Source organism: Notothenia coriiceps, unplaced genomic scaffold (genome assembly GCF_000735185.1).
Source record: "Notothenia coriiceps isolate Sejong01 unplaced genomic scaffold, NC01 NC01_scaffold00003331, whole genome shotgun sequence".
NCBI lineage: Eukaryota > Metazoa > Chordata > Actinopteri > Perciformes > Nototheniidae > Notothenia > Notothenia coriiceps.
Genome location: NW_011336032.1, coordinates 26237 through 41596, shown reverse-complemented (window position 1 = coordinate 41596; position 15360 = coordinate 26237). Strand labels below are relative to the sequence as shown.

The 15360-nt window shown below is 39.0% G+C and overlaps 2 protein-coding genes across 5 annotated transcripts in view; one reads left to right on the top strand and one right to left on the bottom strand.

Annotated features, from left to right (window-relative positions):
* Nucleotides 1-2654: 2654 nt before the first annotated feature.
* On the bottom strand, nucleotides 2655-10726 carry prpf18 (PRP18 pre-mRNA processing factor 18 homolog (yeast)). 4 transcript variants are annotated; one of them, XM_010766453.1, is made up of 11 exons: nucleotides 10546-10726; nucleotides 9631-9708; nucleotides 9378-9404; nucleotides 7583-7684; nucleotides 7372-7485; nucleotides 6606-6755; nucleotides 6319-6387; nucleotides 4452-4592; nucleotides 4292-4363; nucleotides 4048-4203; nucleotides 2655-3326 (listed from the first exon to the last, which is right to left on the bottom strand). In XM_010766453.1, exons 1-11 carry the CDS (start codon nucleotides 10609-10611, stop codon nucleotides 3246-3248), a joined length of 1056 nt encoding a protein of 351 aa, XP_010764755.1. In that variant the 5' UTR covers nucleotides 10612-10726; the 3' UTR covers nucleotides 2655-3245. The 4 variants fall into 4 exon arrangements, with proteins under 4 accessions (XP_010764755.1, XP_010764756.1, XP_010764757.1 ...); XM_010766454.1 differs by having other exon boundaries at nucleotides 6609-6755; XM_010766455.1 differs by lacking the exon at nucleotides 9378-9404.
* Nucleotides 10727-12002: 1276 nt separating this feature from the next.
* The window catches only part of bend7 (BEN domain containing 7), a 3930-nt gene continuing 572 nt past the window's right edge, over nucleotides 12003-15360 (top strand). The window contains exons 1-9 of the mRNA XM_010766452.1: nucleotides 12003-12306; nucleotides 12818-12898; nucleotides 12974-13327; nucleotides 13578-13697; nucleotides 13777-14129; nucleotides 14450-14557; nucleotides 14741-14858; nucleotides 14964-15077; nucleotides 15199-15240. Of these exons, the coding sequence (XP_010764754.1) occupies nucleotides 12243-12306; nucleotides 12818-12898; nucleotides 12974-13327; nucleotides 13578-13697; nucleotides 13777-14129; nucleotides 14450-14557; nucleotides 14741-14858; nucleotides 14964-15077; nucleotides 15199-15240 (1354 nt within the window). The 5' untranslated portion in view covers nucleotides 12003-12242. The remainder of the gene's footprint in view (nucleotides 12307-12817; nucleotides 12899-12973; nucleotides 13328-13577; nucleotides 13698-13776; nucleotides 14130-14449; nucleotides 14558-14740; nucleotides 14859-14963; nucleotides 15078-15198; nucleotides 15241-15360) is intronic.

The following is a 15360-nucleotide window of genomic DNA, read 5'->3' as shown; positions in this document are numbered from 1 at the left end:
CTCATCATATTTATTCTCTCTGCTTCCACCCTTGAATGACCCCAATGCGGCACATTCATCAGAGGGTTTAGCATTTTATATAATGTGACCTTTAAGCCCCCTTTGAGTCCTGCTTATATAATTAGCTCTTTGACGGTGGTAATTACATCAATATACCCAAAGTGACTCCTGATATAAAGCAAAGCCTTCACAGGAGGCTGACAGTGAGGTTCATATGACAAGGAAAAGAAGACAATCTATAAATCCAGTTAAATCGCTGGTGATCAAGAAAGAACGTGAGGTGGCAAAGATAAACACACACACATACAGAGACAGAGAGAAAGAGGCGTGTTGGTGTGAGACACTGTGCCTCCGCCGGTGATTGGTTTCCACCTCTGCAGGAGCATGGCAACCATCACACTGTCAAGCGAGTCCAGATGAAAAGAGATATTAAGCTCTAATTACAGCTCAGACCTGCAAGCCGGCAACAGAGAAGGCATTCCCTGGAAATGAATGGAGAGTTGTTACCTGGAAACAATATGATGAGCTAAAATATTCCATAATGGTGCGTCAATGATCTCTTTGTGTTGATATCAGAATCAGAAACAGCTTTATTACCAGGTAGGTTGACAGGTACGAGGAATTTGACTTGGTGTTGTGGTGCATACATCAAAAATAAAAACAAAATTAAAAACACAGAAAGAAAACTATTTTAAGAAAACCATAATAACATTAACAAATATTTAAAAATATAGTAAAATACTTTTGTTTTTTCTTAATTCAGAATAATATGGCCTTTTAAAGACACATTGAAAAACATGTGGTTTAATAACATATTGTTCGCATTAAAAACTCTAGATAACGTTTGTACATGTTAGTAGATTCTAAATTATTCAACATGATGTACCATGAACACTAGAAAACAATTATGCAGCCTTTTTTCTTTGATTTTAACATTAGCATGCTAATATATGCAGTGACAGAGGGGAAATGGAGTTGATGCTTTCACCAATTCTGGGGAATTGAATGTGATAATGACAAGATCCCTCACACGTCCTGCTCCGACACAATCCCACACCTAAACAAAGGCCCACAGAGAGCAGGTTTTTATCCTGCCCACATCTTACCGCCAGTAATGGGGCCAAACATAAAACAGAAATCATTAGAGAAACAAATTAGTTAGGCCCCCAGATAATGAATACAAACCCTCATTGATGTCAGCGAGTTCAGGCCATATTAAATCAGCATATTCACATACAGGGTCACTGCCAAGAGAAAGGGATGAGGTCACCTGTTAGTGGGTAACATATTTGAATAGTATGGACAAGTTGTAGGAAAAATAATACGTTATCAAGAGTCAGGCTTTACATGAATCAGAGCATGGTGTTTTAAGATTCAAATGCCCAAAACACACAGAGAACAGAAAGTGTCAGAGAAATCTGCTGCTAGTAAAAATGTATTAATATATGGAGTATCAACATGTAGTGTTACTCATTTCGGAAAGCTTGATTCAACCATCATAGATCACCAGAAACTGGAGTTCTTTCAACATGTTATATTGTTTATAGTTCAGTTCAGTCTCCACACATGTTGTATATGTCCACTGTATGATCATGTCATTTGTATAGATCAGTTTAACATCTGCTCCCGTGAGGCTTTTATTATGACATTGGATTTGACTAATTCTAATCTGGGATAACTACTTAACATAAAGTGTTTCCTTTCGGTTGGCATAGTTCTGCTCTGGGACATAACAGAACTCACACAAACACGCAGAGATGATAACACACAGAGATTCCTTGTTAATTTACAACTGCAAATACTTTCCACTGGACCATCATTTCAAGGCCCTGGCTAAGCAAACGTCACAACGGACACTGACACTACACATTTGACTCAACGAGTGCCAAAATAGTTGGTTTAGTTTATCTCAAGGACAGGCAGATTAATGACTATCGGTGGATACATTCAATGACTTTTGATCTGGTTCCTTCATATCCCTGAATTTAAATCGTTCTGCATTGTATTTTGTTACAAAATATTCCTTGCTGTAGGTTACATGTTGGAGCTTGAAGTGGGAACACATAGCATTTATTTCACAGTGTTTGCACTGCCAACTGTCAATCTGTCTAGCTCCAGCTGAGTCTCAGGTGGTGACGCGCTCAGAGCTGACAGACTGGAGCTGCGGTGACGTGGGTTCAGCCGAGCACACACTACGACCACAAGGAACACATCAGATCACCATGGTTACTCAGTGTAATAAGGCCAGTGTGTGACGCTTTATGCTATCATTGTAGAAAACTTCTGGCAGCGTTCCGAAAGCAATAAGTTGTAGCAAATGTAGGTTTTTTTGTTGCATTGGATTGCCTTCCAGAAAACACTCGTATTACATAATTGCCTATTTGAATCCGACTAGTGCATTCTTAATGAATCCTTAAGCCACACAGCTGCAATTCACAATGTTAGTGGAGCATGTCATGGAACACTTACAGAGTCCGTAATTTGAAAAACAATTTCCCTGCAGACACATTTTCTAATGACCAGAAACAACTGATGGCTAAAAATAGTCCCATTCAGCAATCCAGCTGCAGACGACGAGAGAGAAACAAAATGAATCTTGAAGAAGGATGATTGACTTTTCCCACAGCATAAAAAAGAACAATCCAAGCAGCTGGTAAAGCAAATCAACGCTTTATTTTCTCACTAAGATAGTACAGAGACACACTGAATTGGATGTATTATTAGCTGAAAACTCAAGCATGCACATATAAGTGAATCTGGATTTATTTAAGTTTGTCAAAAAAAAAATCAAGAATCACAGGCGTAATAAAACTTACATACACTGGATCTTACTTGGCTAATGACGCTATCAGGAAATACAATCTTTGAAAAACTTAAGAAACAAATATTAAAAGAAAATGTGTAAATACAATTGAACCATTTTAACATTTCCTGCAACAATGAGTTGGACTGAAAGCATCCATAAAAAGAAAGGGTCTCAAGTAGGACTGACACTACATCAGTTTTCCCAGAAGCTCACAAGTCTAATCAGACTCAAGGGTTATCGAGGGTACTCCACATACATCTGGGATAATTGTATCCAGAAGTTAGCTTTACTCTAGGGCCCTTAATGTCAAAGATTTCGATGTTTGCCACAACCACACTTTAGTCATACCAGAACCCATCATTGTTGTGAACAATTCCCATTTTCTATTGTGATTTAACTGACCGGACAGCCTGGGCCTACATTAAGCTGAAGTGACAAGTTAAAGAGCGTTGTACTCCACACACTTTGAAGGAACAGTCGTGAAGTGTTTCTGGCAGATGGTCATCAGCCTCTTCAGCCCCTGTAGAAACAAACATAACATACAGTTAAGTTGTTAGTTCAATTTAAAAAAAGTTTTTGATATCCTACCTGGTGAATTTATTTTGTGAAATTGCAGCTGAGTTGACCCTATAACTTTTTGTCAATGTGCATGTCCTGTTTTTTCAAATTGTATACTGATTTAATGTGATTAAATCTGACAATTTATAGTAAAAACTGTAAATGATGAACCAACTTGAATTCACTAAAATACTACATTTGTATTATTTATATACAAAAAATGCCAATGTATGCAGTTGTTGTGACTGTAAACCAGTAGACGTTTAATGCAGCAGAACAAGCATCCGCACTCGCAAAATATTCAGTGTGTAAATGTTTCTGTACAGGAAGTGTCCGATGTTAATCCCTGTCCAACAATGATGTTACCGCATGTCTATAAGAAGAGGAAATATGCATATAATTCATTTTATAAATAGAAGCACAGATATGCCATGTAGAAAATAGTGCTCTTCTACTTAGGTAATAGAAATAACATTGGGAATACAAATAATATAATTTGAATGTACATTCAAACATATAACCCAACCAAACATGCGTTTCATAGCGCATACAACAAAGATGATACTGATTGATTCCTACACTGTCAGAGTGCTGATATTGCAATCATTAATATTTCCTTGAAATAATTCCCCTCCTTATATAGATTTAGGCATTCTCTCTAAGGGATAATCTGAGGGTCTCACCTGGATGTATTTTCTCTGCGTCTCATCGTTGAGGACGTGGGCCACATGCTTGGAGAAGATCTTCTCTCGCCCAGTACGAGCGTGGATACCCACCATGGTCACACCAATGGGCCAGGGAGCGTTACCGATGGCCATCTGCAGGTAGGCATCATTTGCCTGGACAAAATGTTGAATATAGTGGATATATTTGTCCATTGTAAAAAAGGCTTAGATGGTCAAAAACAATGTTTTTCAGAAAACATACCTTGACATATTCTCTCTCCAACATGAATTTAATGATGTCGGTAATTGATTCTTTGATGTCAGCTGGTAAATTCTGAAAGAGATAATAGAGAATGTGTAACCATTAGAAATGAAGAAACCTATTTTCCTTGCAGCTTTTCTGTTCGCTCCGAAAATGTTACCTTCTTCCTGAGCTTCCTGAAGAGAGGTTTGAGGTAAGACTCGGTCTGCGAGTGAGTGGCACTGGCCAGCTTTCCCTGAACACTTCTCTTCACATGGTCCTCTCGCCTGTTCAGATCTTTGGCCCAAACGCCGAGAAGAAACTACAATGCAACAGGAAATGAGACAAAACAGTACCAAGTATTGAAACGGGGAGAGACGACAGGCAGAGTAGGATGTTCATCTTGAATTGGGTTAAGGCACATAACAAAAAAAATCCCATCATCATAATAATTTGGATCTATTTAATAACAGTGCAATTCAACACTGTAATTCAGGGGTGCCCAACCTTTTTTGAACCGAGCGCTACTTTTAAAGTTGCCAGTCTGCCGAGATCTACCAGTCCAAATAGAGAGGCGTAACCATTACTGACAGCCTACTACCAGGTAAACACACACTTCTACTTGTATAAAACTGACCTTTGTACGATGAATACTTCATAAAATACTGCAGATCCTTTATCTTACCTCTTTCTAATCTACACACATACAAGTATTTAACTGAAGTTACACAACAGTGTTGTTGATACAGAGTTGGAGTCTATTCACACGTCACATACTACAGTGGGTAATGTTTTCAATAAACATTGAACAGTGCTGCCACATATGACACAGGGAAAAAAGAAAATACACTGAACCCTTTCTTTGCCATCATATAAAAATAGTGTTGCTACAAAAGTATAAATTAGGCTTTCTAATAAGACAACTCAGATCTGAAGCTACACAGGAATCTGCCGCCAAAGTGCAATAAAAAAGACGATTAATAGAATCAAACTCTTTTTTTGTTGCATTTTATTAGAGTATAAAAAGAAATGCCTTAAAAATAGGATGCGAGCAACACTAGTTTCTTAACCTGAATCGATAATCGACTATAATCAATTTAAGTTTGCATTCTTTTACCATTTTGTACAATAATTATAATGAATAAGTTCAAACAAACTAAAACTTACAGCTGATTAATAACAGTATCTAACTTGAGTTTTTTTTATATCAAAAACCTGTTGAAATGCTGATGTTATTTTTACTGTCCCCAAAAAGCGCGTTGGCAGCCTCCAGGAATGCTTCTTTCACAACTTGGCCGTCTTTAAAAGACTTCATGTGTTTCACAAGAACGTGACTGACACGATAAGATGCTATGGTAGCAGCCTTGCTCTTGTTGTTGGGCCTGGTGAAAATGGACTGCTGTGCATTTAGCTGTCCTTTCAGGTCCCTCACCTTTTGGGAGCGTAGGGCAGAATTAGGAGGGAATTCCGTCTCGTAGCGTTTGTGCACTGTTTTGAAATGCCGCTCCTAAATTACCCTTCTTCGATAAAGCCACACTCGCATTGCAGATGAGACCTTTAAATATACAGTCTATGGATGAGACAGATGGAGTTTGAAATTGGAATAGATACAAAAATAATCATCCTCCCACTCGGAATGAAAATTATATATTTTGAGCTTTTTTGCTTCTGCCATAATTGCGGTCTTTTGTGTGTGAGGACTGTCACTCCTGTTGCCATGGACAACGTCAGCGAACTACTGCCCACTGCCCACCAGCCACGCCCCAACACATGGGGTGACGCCAATCACAAAGCTTTGATGCGTGCAAGTGCATTATTCTGGCACAGGAAGATTATGCTATAGGACATTAACGATAAAACAGATTATTGTTGTTCTATTTTTAGACACATCTCGCGATCGACTGGGAATCTCCCTGTGATCGACTGGTTGGGCACCCCTGCTGTCAATGAATGAGGAACCACATAGTCAGTAGCCAGAGACGTGTTAAACATGTTTTATGAAAAAGCTCCCACTAGCTTTAAGTTAGAGCATTATTTTCTTGTCTTACCCTCAAGAACTTGTCGATAACATCCTGGTCTCCATTATCATCTCCTTTGCCCAGAGTTCTACCAAGAGTCTGGATAAGAGTGCAGAAACCATAAAGGTACAGTTTCAGTATAAGACGTAAATTGCATCATAACCTTAACTTAATAAAGAACACAATTTACAAAATGTGTTTAACTTATAATATATTTGCTGGTTCCAATTCAATTTATAAATATTTATAAATTAACATTATTCAGTATAAAGAAAACACCCAAACCTCAATTACTAATTGGTTACGACACAGTCTACTACCTCCAATTCCTCTATAGTTGTGTTTTCTTCGTGCACTTTCAGGTCGTGCTGTGTGTCCACTTCTCCCGGCTCGGTTCCTCCAACGATCTCGTTCAGGTACTGCGCGTCAATCTTGTCCATGGCTGCTTTCAGGTCGTTCCTCAAGCCCTACACACACAGTTAAACAGTGTCAACCAGAATACTGTATTTAAAGTTGACAATACACACGGGTGTTTGCTATAAGTCTTAAATACTGAAATAAATGTTGATTGCACCATGTTAAGGCTTTGGAATAGTAACACCACTTGCTTTTAGATTGGTTACTCATAAGCTTTGATTTCACCATGCCAACAAGAATACATTCTTCTGAAAAAATTAAGGAGCTGTGGAACATTTAATTAAATGTGTTCCGTGCAATGATTCCAGCTTTTATTCAAATTATAGCGGAACTTGCACACGGACTGGAAAGATGATAGCTTTAACGCTCCTTCCTGCTGACATCTTTAACCTTTCCGACTTCAAATCCAGCCATGTTTAGACTGTTACATCCACTCATGCAGCTGCGGGTTCCTTGTAACAGCATTTTAAGTATTAGTAGTACTAGTACTAGTGGTACTAGCTCAGATGAAGTCCAATGCTCATTCGCAGTTGCAAGGAAAGGTTGAAACTGCCTGCACTCGACACCGTGTGGTTAGCATAATAGCCTAATTTATTTCTCCCTGGATAGAAGGGACTTGAATCAGGATGTCTTTACTGGGCAATGTGTCATCACAATCAGTCCTACCTTGTTCACTTCAGGAGTCTGAATCTCAATCTTCCTGAGTCTCTGGAAGGCGTCGTAGTCAGACTCTGCAAACATTCGGATTGGTTCCCCTCGCTCTCTAAGTCGTCGAATTACCTTTAAAAACACAGTGATGCAAAAAATGTGCATTGACTTTTAATATGGAAAGAAAAATGACTTTTGAGGCAAGTGTTAATAATTTACGTTGACTCACTTCCTGTCGTGACAGTGACATTGGCAGTTTCTCTTCTGTTAGCTCCTGTGTTAACACTGGTTTCACTGAGGTGGACGGCTCATCTTCTTCTTTGTTATCATTCTTTTGGACAAAAAGGAGGGAAAATAAATATATTTATTTATGAAGGAATAATTGAAGGTGAATTTGATCATATTGAAAGGTTGTGCTTTCTGGGCCAATGCAAATGAAACAACAAATATAACTGGGGTATGTAACAATGTCCTAGTAAGACCTTAGGGATAAAAAGGTTGTGTCACTATGATCAATCTTATAATGTACATTTTAATATAAATAGCAAGATTTTAATTTAGCAAGATTTTAATATATTAAAAAAAAAAAACATCTTATTTCAGTTGGTCTAATCACAAGTCTGATCACAGGCAAAACATATTCAGTAATTATTGTTGCAATATGCTACCACAACATGCTTTTATAGGCACATGCAATCTCAGCACTCTTAGATTGTGGTGTAAGGAGCACAATCTAAAAGAACAAACAGAAACTGATTACAAAAAGCCTCCCCAACAAACAATGGCCTTTTCTCAAATAAACCACTAGTAAACTGTATGTGTACAAAGAGCACAGCTTAATACGTTTGACATCTTAAGCCTTGCACAAAGTCGAAGAGAAATGCAGTTTTCCATAGAGCAACTGTTACAAGGCAAAGCAAAATAGGGACAAAAAGTTGATCTAAATATAAAAGCTTCTGTCGTAGATTATTTGCAAAATAAGAAAATCAACTTGTTAACACAAATCTTTTTTTATTTCAGTTCAGTATCCCATGCTGAAATCCACACCATGTCTGTGTCCCACTGTGGCTTTGTAGATTCCTTTCCTTGTTCCCAAAGTGATTCTTTTTGTGTTTGTAAATAGTTTGAAACACAGAAATGGTCCAGTATATAATGTGGTTGTCATAATGGATGTGAAATTGTGAAAATCATAAATATGGACTATGGTGGTGAATTGGAAGCATGTGGTTGTTTAGCTAATTAATTTAATGCAGGTCTGAAAACAATCACATTTTCAAATGCGTTTCTGCAATTGACAAGACTATGAAAGTACCTCATTTGAAATCAAAGAAAAAATCCATGACTTTTAAAAATGTGCTGGAAAAGACCAAATGATTTTTCACATTAGGCAGAGATGAGCTGATTAAATGTTTTATCAGATATCGAATTAGAATGTGTACACTGATTGAGTTGACCCAGGCATCATGGGATTTACTCAAAAGCAAAGATGACTCCACCATGTTATTTCTGCTTTGATCCTCACTGGCTTTAGAGAGCAAACTTTCAAAAAGGGTGCCAAGGAAGCGAAAGCCTTTGGGACACAGTGGGTGTTTCTCAATGTCGAGTACGCTTGCTTGGTAGCACATGTCTTCCGAGTCACTTGCTTCAGAAGCGAGGCAAGAATACTTCCTGGCATTCGGAAAACGAAGAGTGGAACAGGCGAGCAAGAGTCATATGAGAGGCCCCGCTTTACATTTTCCGCCACAGATTTGGGGAAATTGATCCGTGCGCAAAGCATTGTGGGGATTTTTAGACCGCGGAGTCTACACATGTGCAGCCTCGAAATTTCTCGATACGAAGTACGCCGGCCTCGGTAGAATTCCAAGTATGCTGGACATTGGAACAGTCCTTCGGCGGCACTCGATGACGTAGTATGCTTGAAATAGTGGCTCTGGAGCAGCCTTCCTCGACATTGAGAAACACCCAGTGTGCTTTGTCCTTTCATCATGCATCCTGTCAGCTACTTTCACTGTGCAATCCCATACCTGGCTCTCAGGAGTCTCTCTCTGAACCTACCGATGCAGGCAGCAGAGGCAGGTTGGGGGAAAACAGCAAACACAAACACCAATGTACACCTGAGCATCAAAGACTGACCTTATTTTGTTTCCTGGCAAAGGTTTTATTACAGTATTACAAATGTCAAATCAAACATGAGATGAATCTGAACTGGAGAAAGGCAGTGATTTATTTGCATTAGTGTGCATGAGAGAGTAAAAAGAGAGTAATCTTGACATTAACCTTATATCCGCATCTTATGAAGTAATCTTCTTGTTCCATGCGTGCAAGATCGGACCTTTTGAAGAATTTCTTGTTGTCCTGAAAGCACAAATATGATGGAATTGTTATAACATTTATAACAAAACTCTATATACAAGCAATGAAAACATCATACCGGTGGCCAAGACTAGAGTGGTATAAAATAGTAAAGCTCTCAAAACAAAGATGGCATGTGTTTTACTCTTTATTTTCTTGAACTATGGTTGATGAATGTTTATCTTCAATACAAAATAGAAAAGAAAATACTGTTTTCCCCTTTGTGTTGGGTGAGAGCATACTGTCCTGCAAGTATCTTCTTGCAATGATAAATAACACTACTTAATTTTTTTTATAACAAAGTATGAACATATAGGTCACATATTTAAGGATGACAAGGTACTGAAATAGATTTGAGAATGATATCCCCTAAAAGTATTACAGTACATAAACTAACACCAATCATCAACCCATGAGCTTATTCGTATTAATTACACATACATTATTAGAAGCTTAGTTTATTAATGGGTTTTATTTTGTGTTTAGCATTTATGGTTTAGGTTTAAATCCCAGTATTTCCCTAGTATGGAGCAAGCACATCTGACTTCTAAGAGCATTAGAAACAGCCTGCACATCCATGTATCTAACGTTAACGCCACGTTACGCACTTGCTAATGTTCGCTATTTTTTGGTGGCTTTAACCTACTGACCTACTATGAACTATATCTGAACGTGTAGTTCAAACTGGCCTATGTATTAATAGCTGTTTAAACACGATTCTGTAAAGGCAACGCTGTCTGATGTGAGTTAGCAAGCGTTAGCTAAGTTAAAGCTAGTAAAGATGTTAGCAACAGGGCTAAGTTACCAAGCTAACAATAACAATCAACTTAATCAGCTCACGTCGATGAGGCTTTTGTCTTCGATGAGTTTTCTTTTCCTTGCGATCTCAGCCTTTAGTATATCCATTTCTGTTAAGTAATGGTGGTCGTAAGTCGTCTATTTTAACAAACAATTAAAAAAGTGGGACTTGTGTAACAACTAACAACGCCACCACATACACGCTTAACCCGGAAGTTGACCTTACAACCGACAAAAACCACTAGATTTCAAAATAAGAGTCCTCCGTTACCAGCTGTTGCATAAATAGAAATTAAAAGAACGAATTGACCATTAAAGTCACTCTAAGATCGAAGCTAGGATATTTCCGGACCAAGCACTCAAACTACGGCATACAGTTACTGTGCTGTTATGTAGCCTACAGTGTCCTGTGTTACAAATAATATAGTAAGCATTATGGCTTTATTGGAATGTTTTATTATCATTAAAGCATTAAAATACAGAGGGATGATAGCTCATATATGAGGCAGTGTTTCCAGGATTCTACCGTAATGCATAGGATATTCGCGCACCGCAATATCACATGCGGGCTGGCTTGACTAGGTTTTCCCGAGTGGAGGCTGGCTTGACCGCAGTAATATTACTCAAGGCATTTTTTGGTGTATCTAATCTGGCCTTGCCATTCAGCTATATAATATAGCTGAACAACAATATACCCGATATTGTTGTGCATATTCCAAAACAATATAGGACTAAAATTTCAAATATGGGCTGCTGGAGCTCCATTTCCTTCGCTCCAATAATCGTCCACTTGCAAGATGGTACAACATAGCACAAAATAGTCTGTGAGCATTGGTTTCTTCTTCAACGTCCACATTTTAAATCTCAGTTTTTGCAAGGTCTGAGACTAAAAATGAAAAACTATTTTAAAAAAAATTATGAAGTAAGACCAACTTAAATGGCATGCATTTGTATACGTGACAACACTACCTACTGTTTTCTGCCAGTGACTCAGAATGTATTCTGCTGCCTGAAGCGAGGTCATGAGGAGGGAGCGGAAATGTTGGCTATTCATTGATGTACAACATATAAATATATAGATATCATCTATGCCCAAAATAATAGGATAGCAATCTAAGTCCTGTCTGGTATCATCTTTAATAAATGCAGCATTAGTTTAACAACTTACTCATGAAATCAGTCAAACATTAGAGGTGGTAATTTTTTCATTTACATCTTTTGTAAAATGTAGAAAAATAAGTTGTCATAATAACAAAAAGGGATCTAAAAACATTAATAATGTCTTACTTATTTGAGACTGAGAGTACAAGAAACAAGTTGATGTTTGTAGTCTGGAGTACTTTTTGCTTTTGCTCAAATGTCTGACCATTGTTTGGATACCACAGTGGCAAATGTGTGAGTCGACCTTTTAGATGAGAACATACCATCAGGTGGCGCAAAGGGATATGTGACGAAATTTTAATATTAAAGTAATTAATTTATTTACATGGCGAAAGGGAAGAGACATCATCCTTGTTGGGAGCGGGGATAGATCAGGCAGTGGCATTGATCAGTTCCATTTAAGCTTAATAAGATGAAAATGTGCCGACGGCAGGATCTGTAGTGCAGCCTGAGGAGGAATTTAACTGATTAAGAAGGCAGACAGACAGAGATTCCGCTGAGTGTATCATCTGATTTTGGTTATCTGAAGAGCGATTTTCGTCTGCACGACTAACCCAAGACTATATCCCCCCCTGACAATGGAGTTTGGGGAAAGGAAGAGGAGAAGGAAGTCACAGAGCTTTAAACTGGTCACGGATGAAGGTAGGCTGATAAATGAATGCAAGACCTTGCAAGACGCGCGTCTGTGTCTGGCTGTTTGTCTGGCGCTGTTTGCCAGCAGAGACTCTGTCAACCAAAGATATGGCCATGACAATTTCTGTTGTCTCTGCCACGTTAACAGCTAACCCTAACGATTTCATTATTACATGTAAAAACATTTTTTGGCTCAGTCCCACAATAGATCCACTAAAACGTTAATTAAATGAATTATTAAACATGTAGCTGCAACCTGTTAAGTCCAGCATGTTGGGCATTCTGAATATACAGCATGCAGCTCAAATTGTTCCCTTTCTGCTGAAGCTATTGCGCTCCAGGCCACCTCTCCTGGCTACAATTCTACATTCTGCCTACAGGTGGGGATTTCTGGTTGTGGGAGGGGCTTCTGTTGACATCATCGGCCTGCAAAAGCTTAATTATGACATTGCAAATGGCCACAGCATTATTCTGCATCTATCTGTCACACATGGCATATTAAGTTTTCATTTCATTGAAGCAGGCAGTGTCCCTTCAATAATGATGAATTCAAACTGCAAAGATGTCAATGGAGAGTCTAAGGATGCTGCTGTGAATGATGGTATGTACCGTTTTAAGGATTCATTTCTATAATGTATCATGGCAGATCTAAATTCCTACATCTTTCTCTATGCAGTGTGGCGGAAGGATAAAGGAGTGGAAATCAAGAGGCAAATCACAGGAATGATGAGGCTCCTGAGTGATAAGACAGGCAGGGTGTATCAGCGTGTGGTGACGGAGCAGGACAGCTTAACAAAGGAGCCCCAGGATAGGAATCTGACTTGGGTACATCAGCTTGCACCTTCATCTCTTGTATCAGAGGACCACCAGAGCAACAGCTGGAACTCTGCGGGGGACCCAACTCCTCCACCTTCATCCATTTCCACCTCCATCATCAACGGTCCAGGCTGTGGGCAGTACAGCACACGCTCTAAGGCCCTGAGGAGCCTGAACAACACCAAGGATCTGATCAAAACAAATGAAGCTAACGGTAGGGTACCAGAGCAGGTTTGAAGAGTAGAAAAACCAACAATGACATCTTTATACTCAAAGAAAAAAATATGCTCATAGATAAGAGGAGATAGATTATTGCTAGACACTGCACACATTTTTTATTGTACAGGTACAACAAATTACAGAGGTATTTGTGTGAGAGACAAACACTTTTATTCATTTGTGAAAGCAAATTGCACCCGTATGTGTATGCATGTTAGACATTCACTAACCAAATGTCTTTTCAGCAGATGTAATCCCTCCTGCTGCGCCAGAGACCCCCTGCTGTAAGTGTAACTGTAAGGGCACCTTGCAGGCTATTTTGCAGGAAATGCGTGCCATGAGGAGGCTGATGCAGACTCAAAAAGGTCAGTGGATAAACACAAACACTCACACACCGTGGGAAAGTGAGAAAGAAAAATTAAATGTGCTACCGTCTTTTTCTAGGATCCTTGGAAAGACAGGAAGAGGCAGCATCACCATGCCAACCTCGTCTGGTACCAGGCCCTGCTCCTCGCTGTAGGCCGCGCAAGAGAAGGCCAATCTATAAAGTGGCACCACTTACTGTGTCTAGTACTAGGAGAGCGGCTCTTGCCCCTCTCGAGGCTTCACCACTTATAGCTGCACCTCTAGAATCTGGAAAGAGGGAGGAATGTGAGAAAGATCAAGGCTCATCTACACCAAACAGCCATCCCACATCCTCTGCTCTTTCTGTGCTGCCACCTCAAAACAGCCCAGTTATTGTCAACAACAGACACAATACTCTCCTGAACAAACTCAGGGAGCCTCACTTGTTAGAGGTAATATTTACGTTAGCATAATTAAATGCACTTGTTTTCTGAGCCTAAATAGTATCTCTTGTTTACTGCACTCCCACAGAAAAGCCACTCTGAATTCCAAGGTTGACCTTTGTGTTCCAAGACCTTTTTGTATTCCAAATGATATTTTTTGGAATGTATAAGATGTTTATTTGCTCCAAACATCCTTATGTTTGGAGAAAACTTAATTGTATTGCCCTCAGTTTGTGAGTTCTCTATTTTTCTTCCAATACTAGATTTGTGTTATGTTTGTCTTAATTTTCCCATAATACTTCACAGTAAGTGTGATTTGATTCTTTTAGTCCGAGGTGCGTCTTGCGGAGGATTATGACGTGTATATCTCAAAGGCTCAGCTTGACTCCATTCTGGTCAACTATACTCGCTCTGGCAGCCTGCTGTTCCGGAAACTGGTTTGCATCAATATGTTTTTAAGAGCCAATTCACTGCCCTTTTATTGTTATCAGCTTTGCAGTCACTAGATACTTACATTAGATTTTGAACAGCAACAACAAATATCTTATAATTGACTTTACTAATGAGCTATAAGATCACAAAAGGCTCAACAGTGTTCTAACATGGAGTTTTGTGTTCAGGTGTGTGCCTTCTTTGACGATACTACGCTGGCTAACTCCTTGCCAAATGGTAAAAGGAAGAGAGGACTCAATGATAACCGTAAGGGCTTGGACCAGAACATTGTGGGCGCCATTAAAGGTGAGACACAAAATAATTAATCAGTCCTGTTTAACCAGTGCACAACAATAGTGATACGTTGAAATATGAATAAAACATTCACACAGTTGTGTAAACTCTGTCCAGTGTTTACAGAGAAATACTGCACAGAACACAGAATAGAAAAGTTGCCTGGTCCACGAGACTGGGTTCAGATCCTTCAAGATCAGATCAAACTTGCCAGGAGGAGGCTGAAGAGAGGTACAGTTAAGCATGCAGCTAAATTCATAAATTAGTATAGGTTAATTACAAAATGACCACTGACAGATGAGGCCTTGTTCGAATGTTTGAGGTTAATCTTGTTTATCCTTTGTCTATTCAGATGCAGCAGAAGCAGAAGAAATCTTAAATGGACCTTCCACATGTATGAACCTAAAAATGAAATATTCACACACACACACACACACACACACACACACACACACACACACACACACACACACACAGAAACAGAGCACACACCTTTTATATGTCCAGGATATCA

What these genes read in the sequence shown, in the direction of transcription:
- prpf18 (XM_010766453.1), bottom strand. Translation starts at nt 10,611, where the DNA reads ATGGATATACTAAAGGCTGAGATCGCAAGGAAAAGAAAACTCATCGAA. An exon ending in AAGACAAAAGCCTCATCGAC is followed by an intron (nt 9,709 to 10,545) that starts GTGAGCTGATTA and finishes TTGTGCTTTCAG; the next exon opens with GACAACAAGAAATTCTTCAA. An exon ending in GAGAGACTCCTGAGAGCCAG is followed by an intron (nt 7,685 to 9,377) that starts GTATGGGATTGC and finishes TTTGTCCAAAAG; the next exon opens with AATGATAACAAAGAAGAAGA.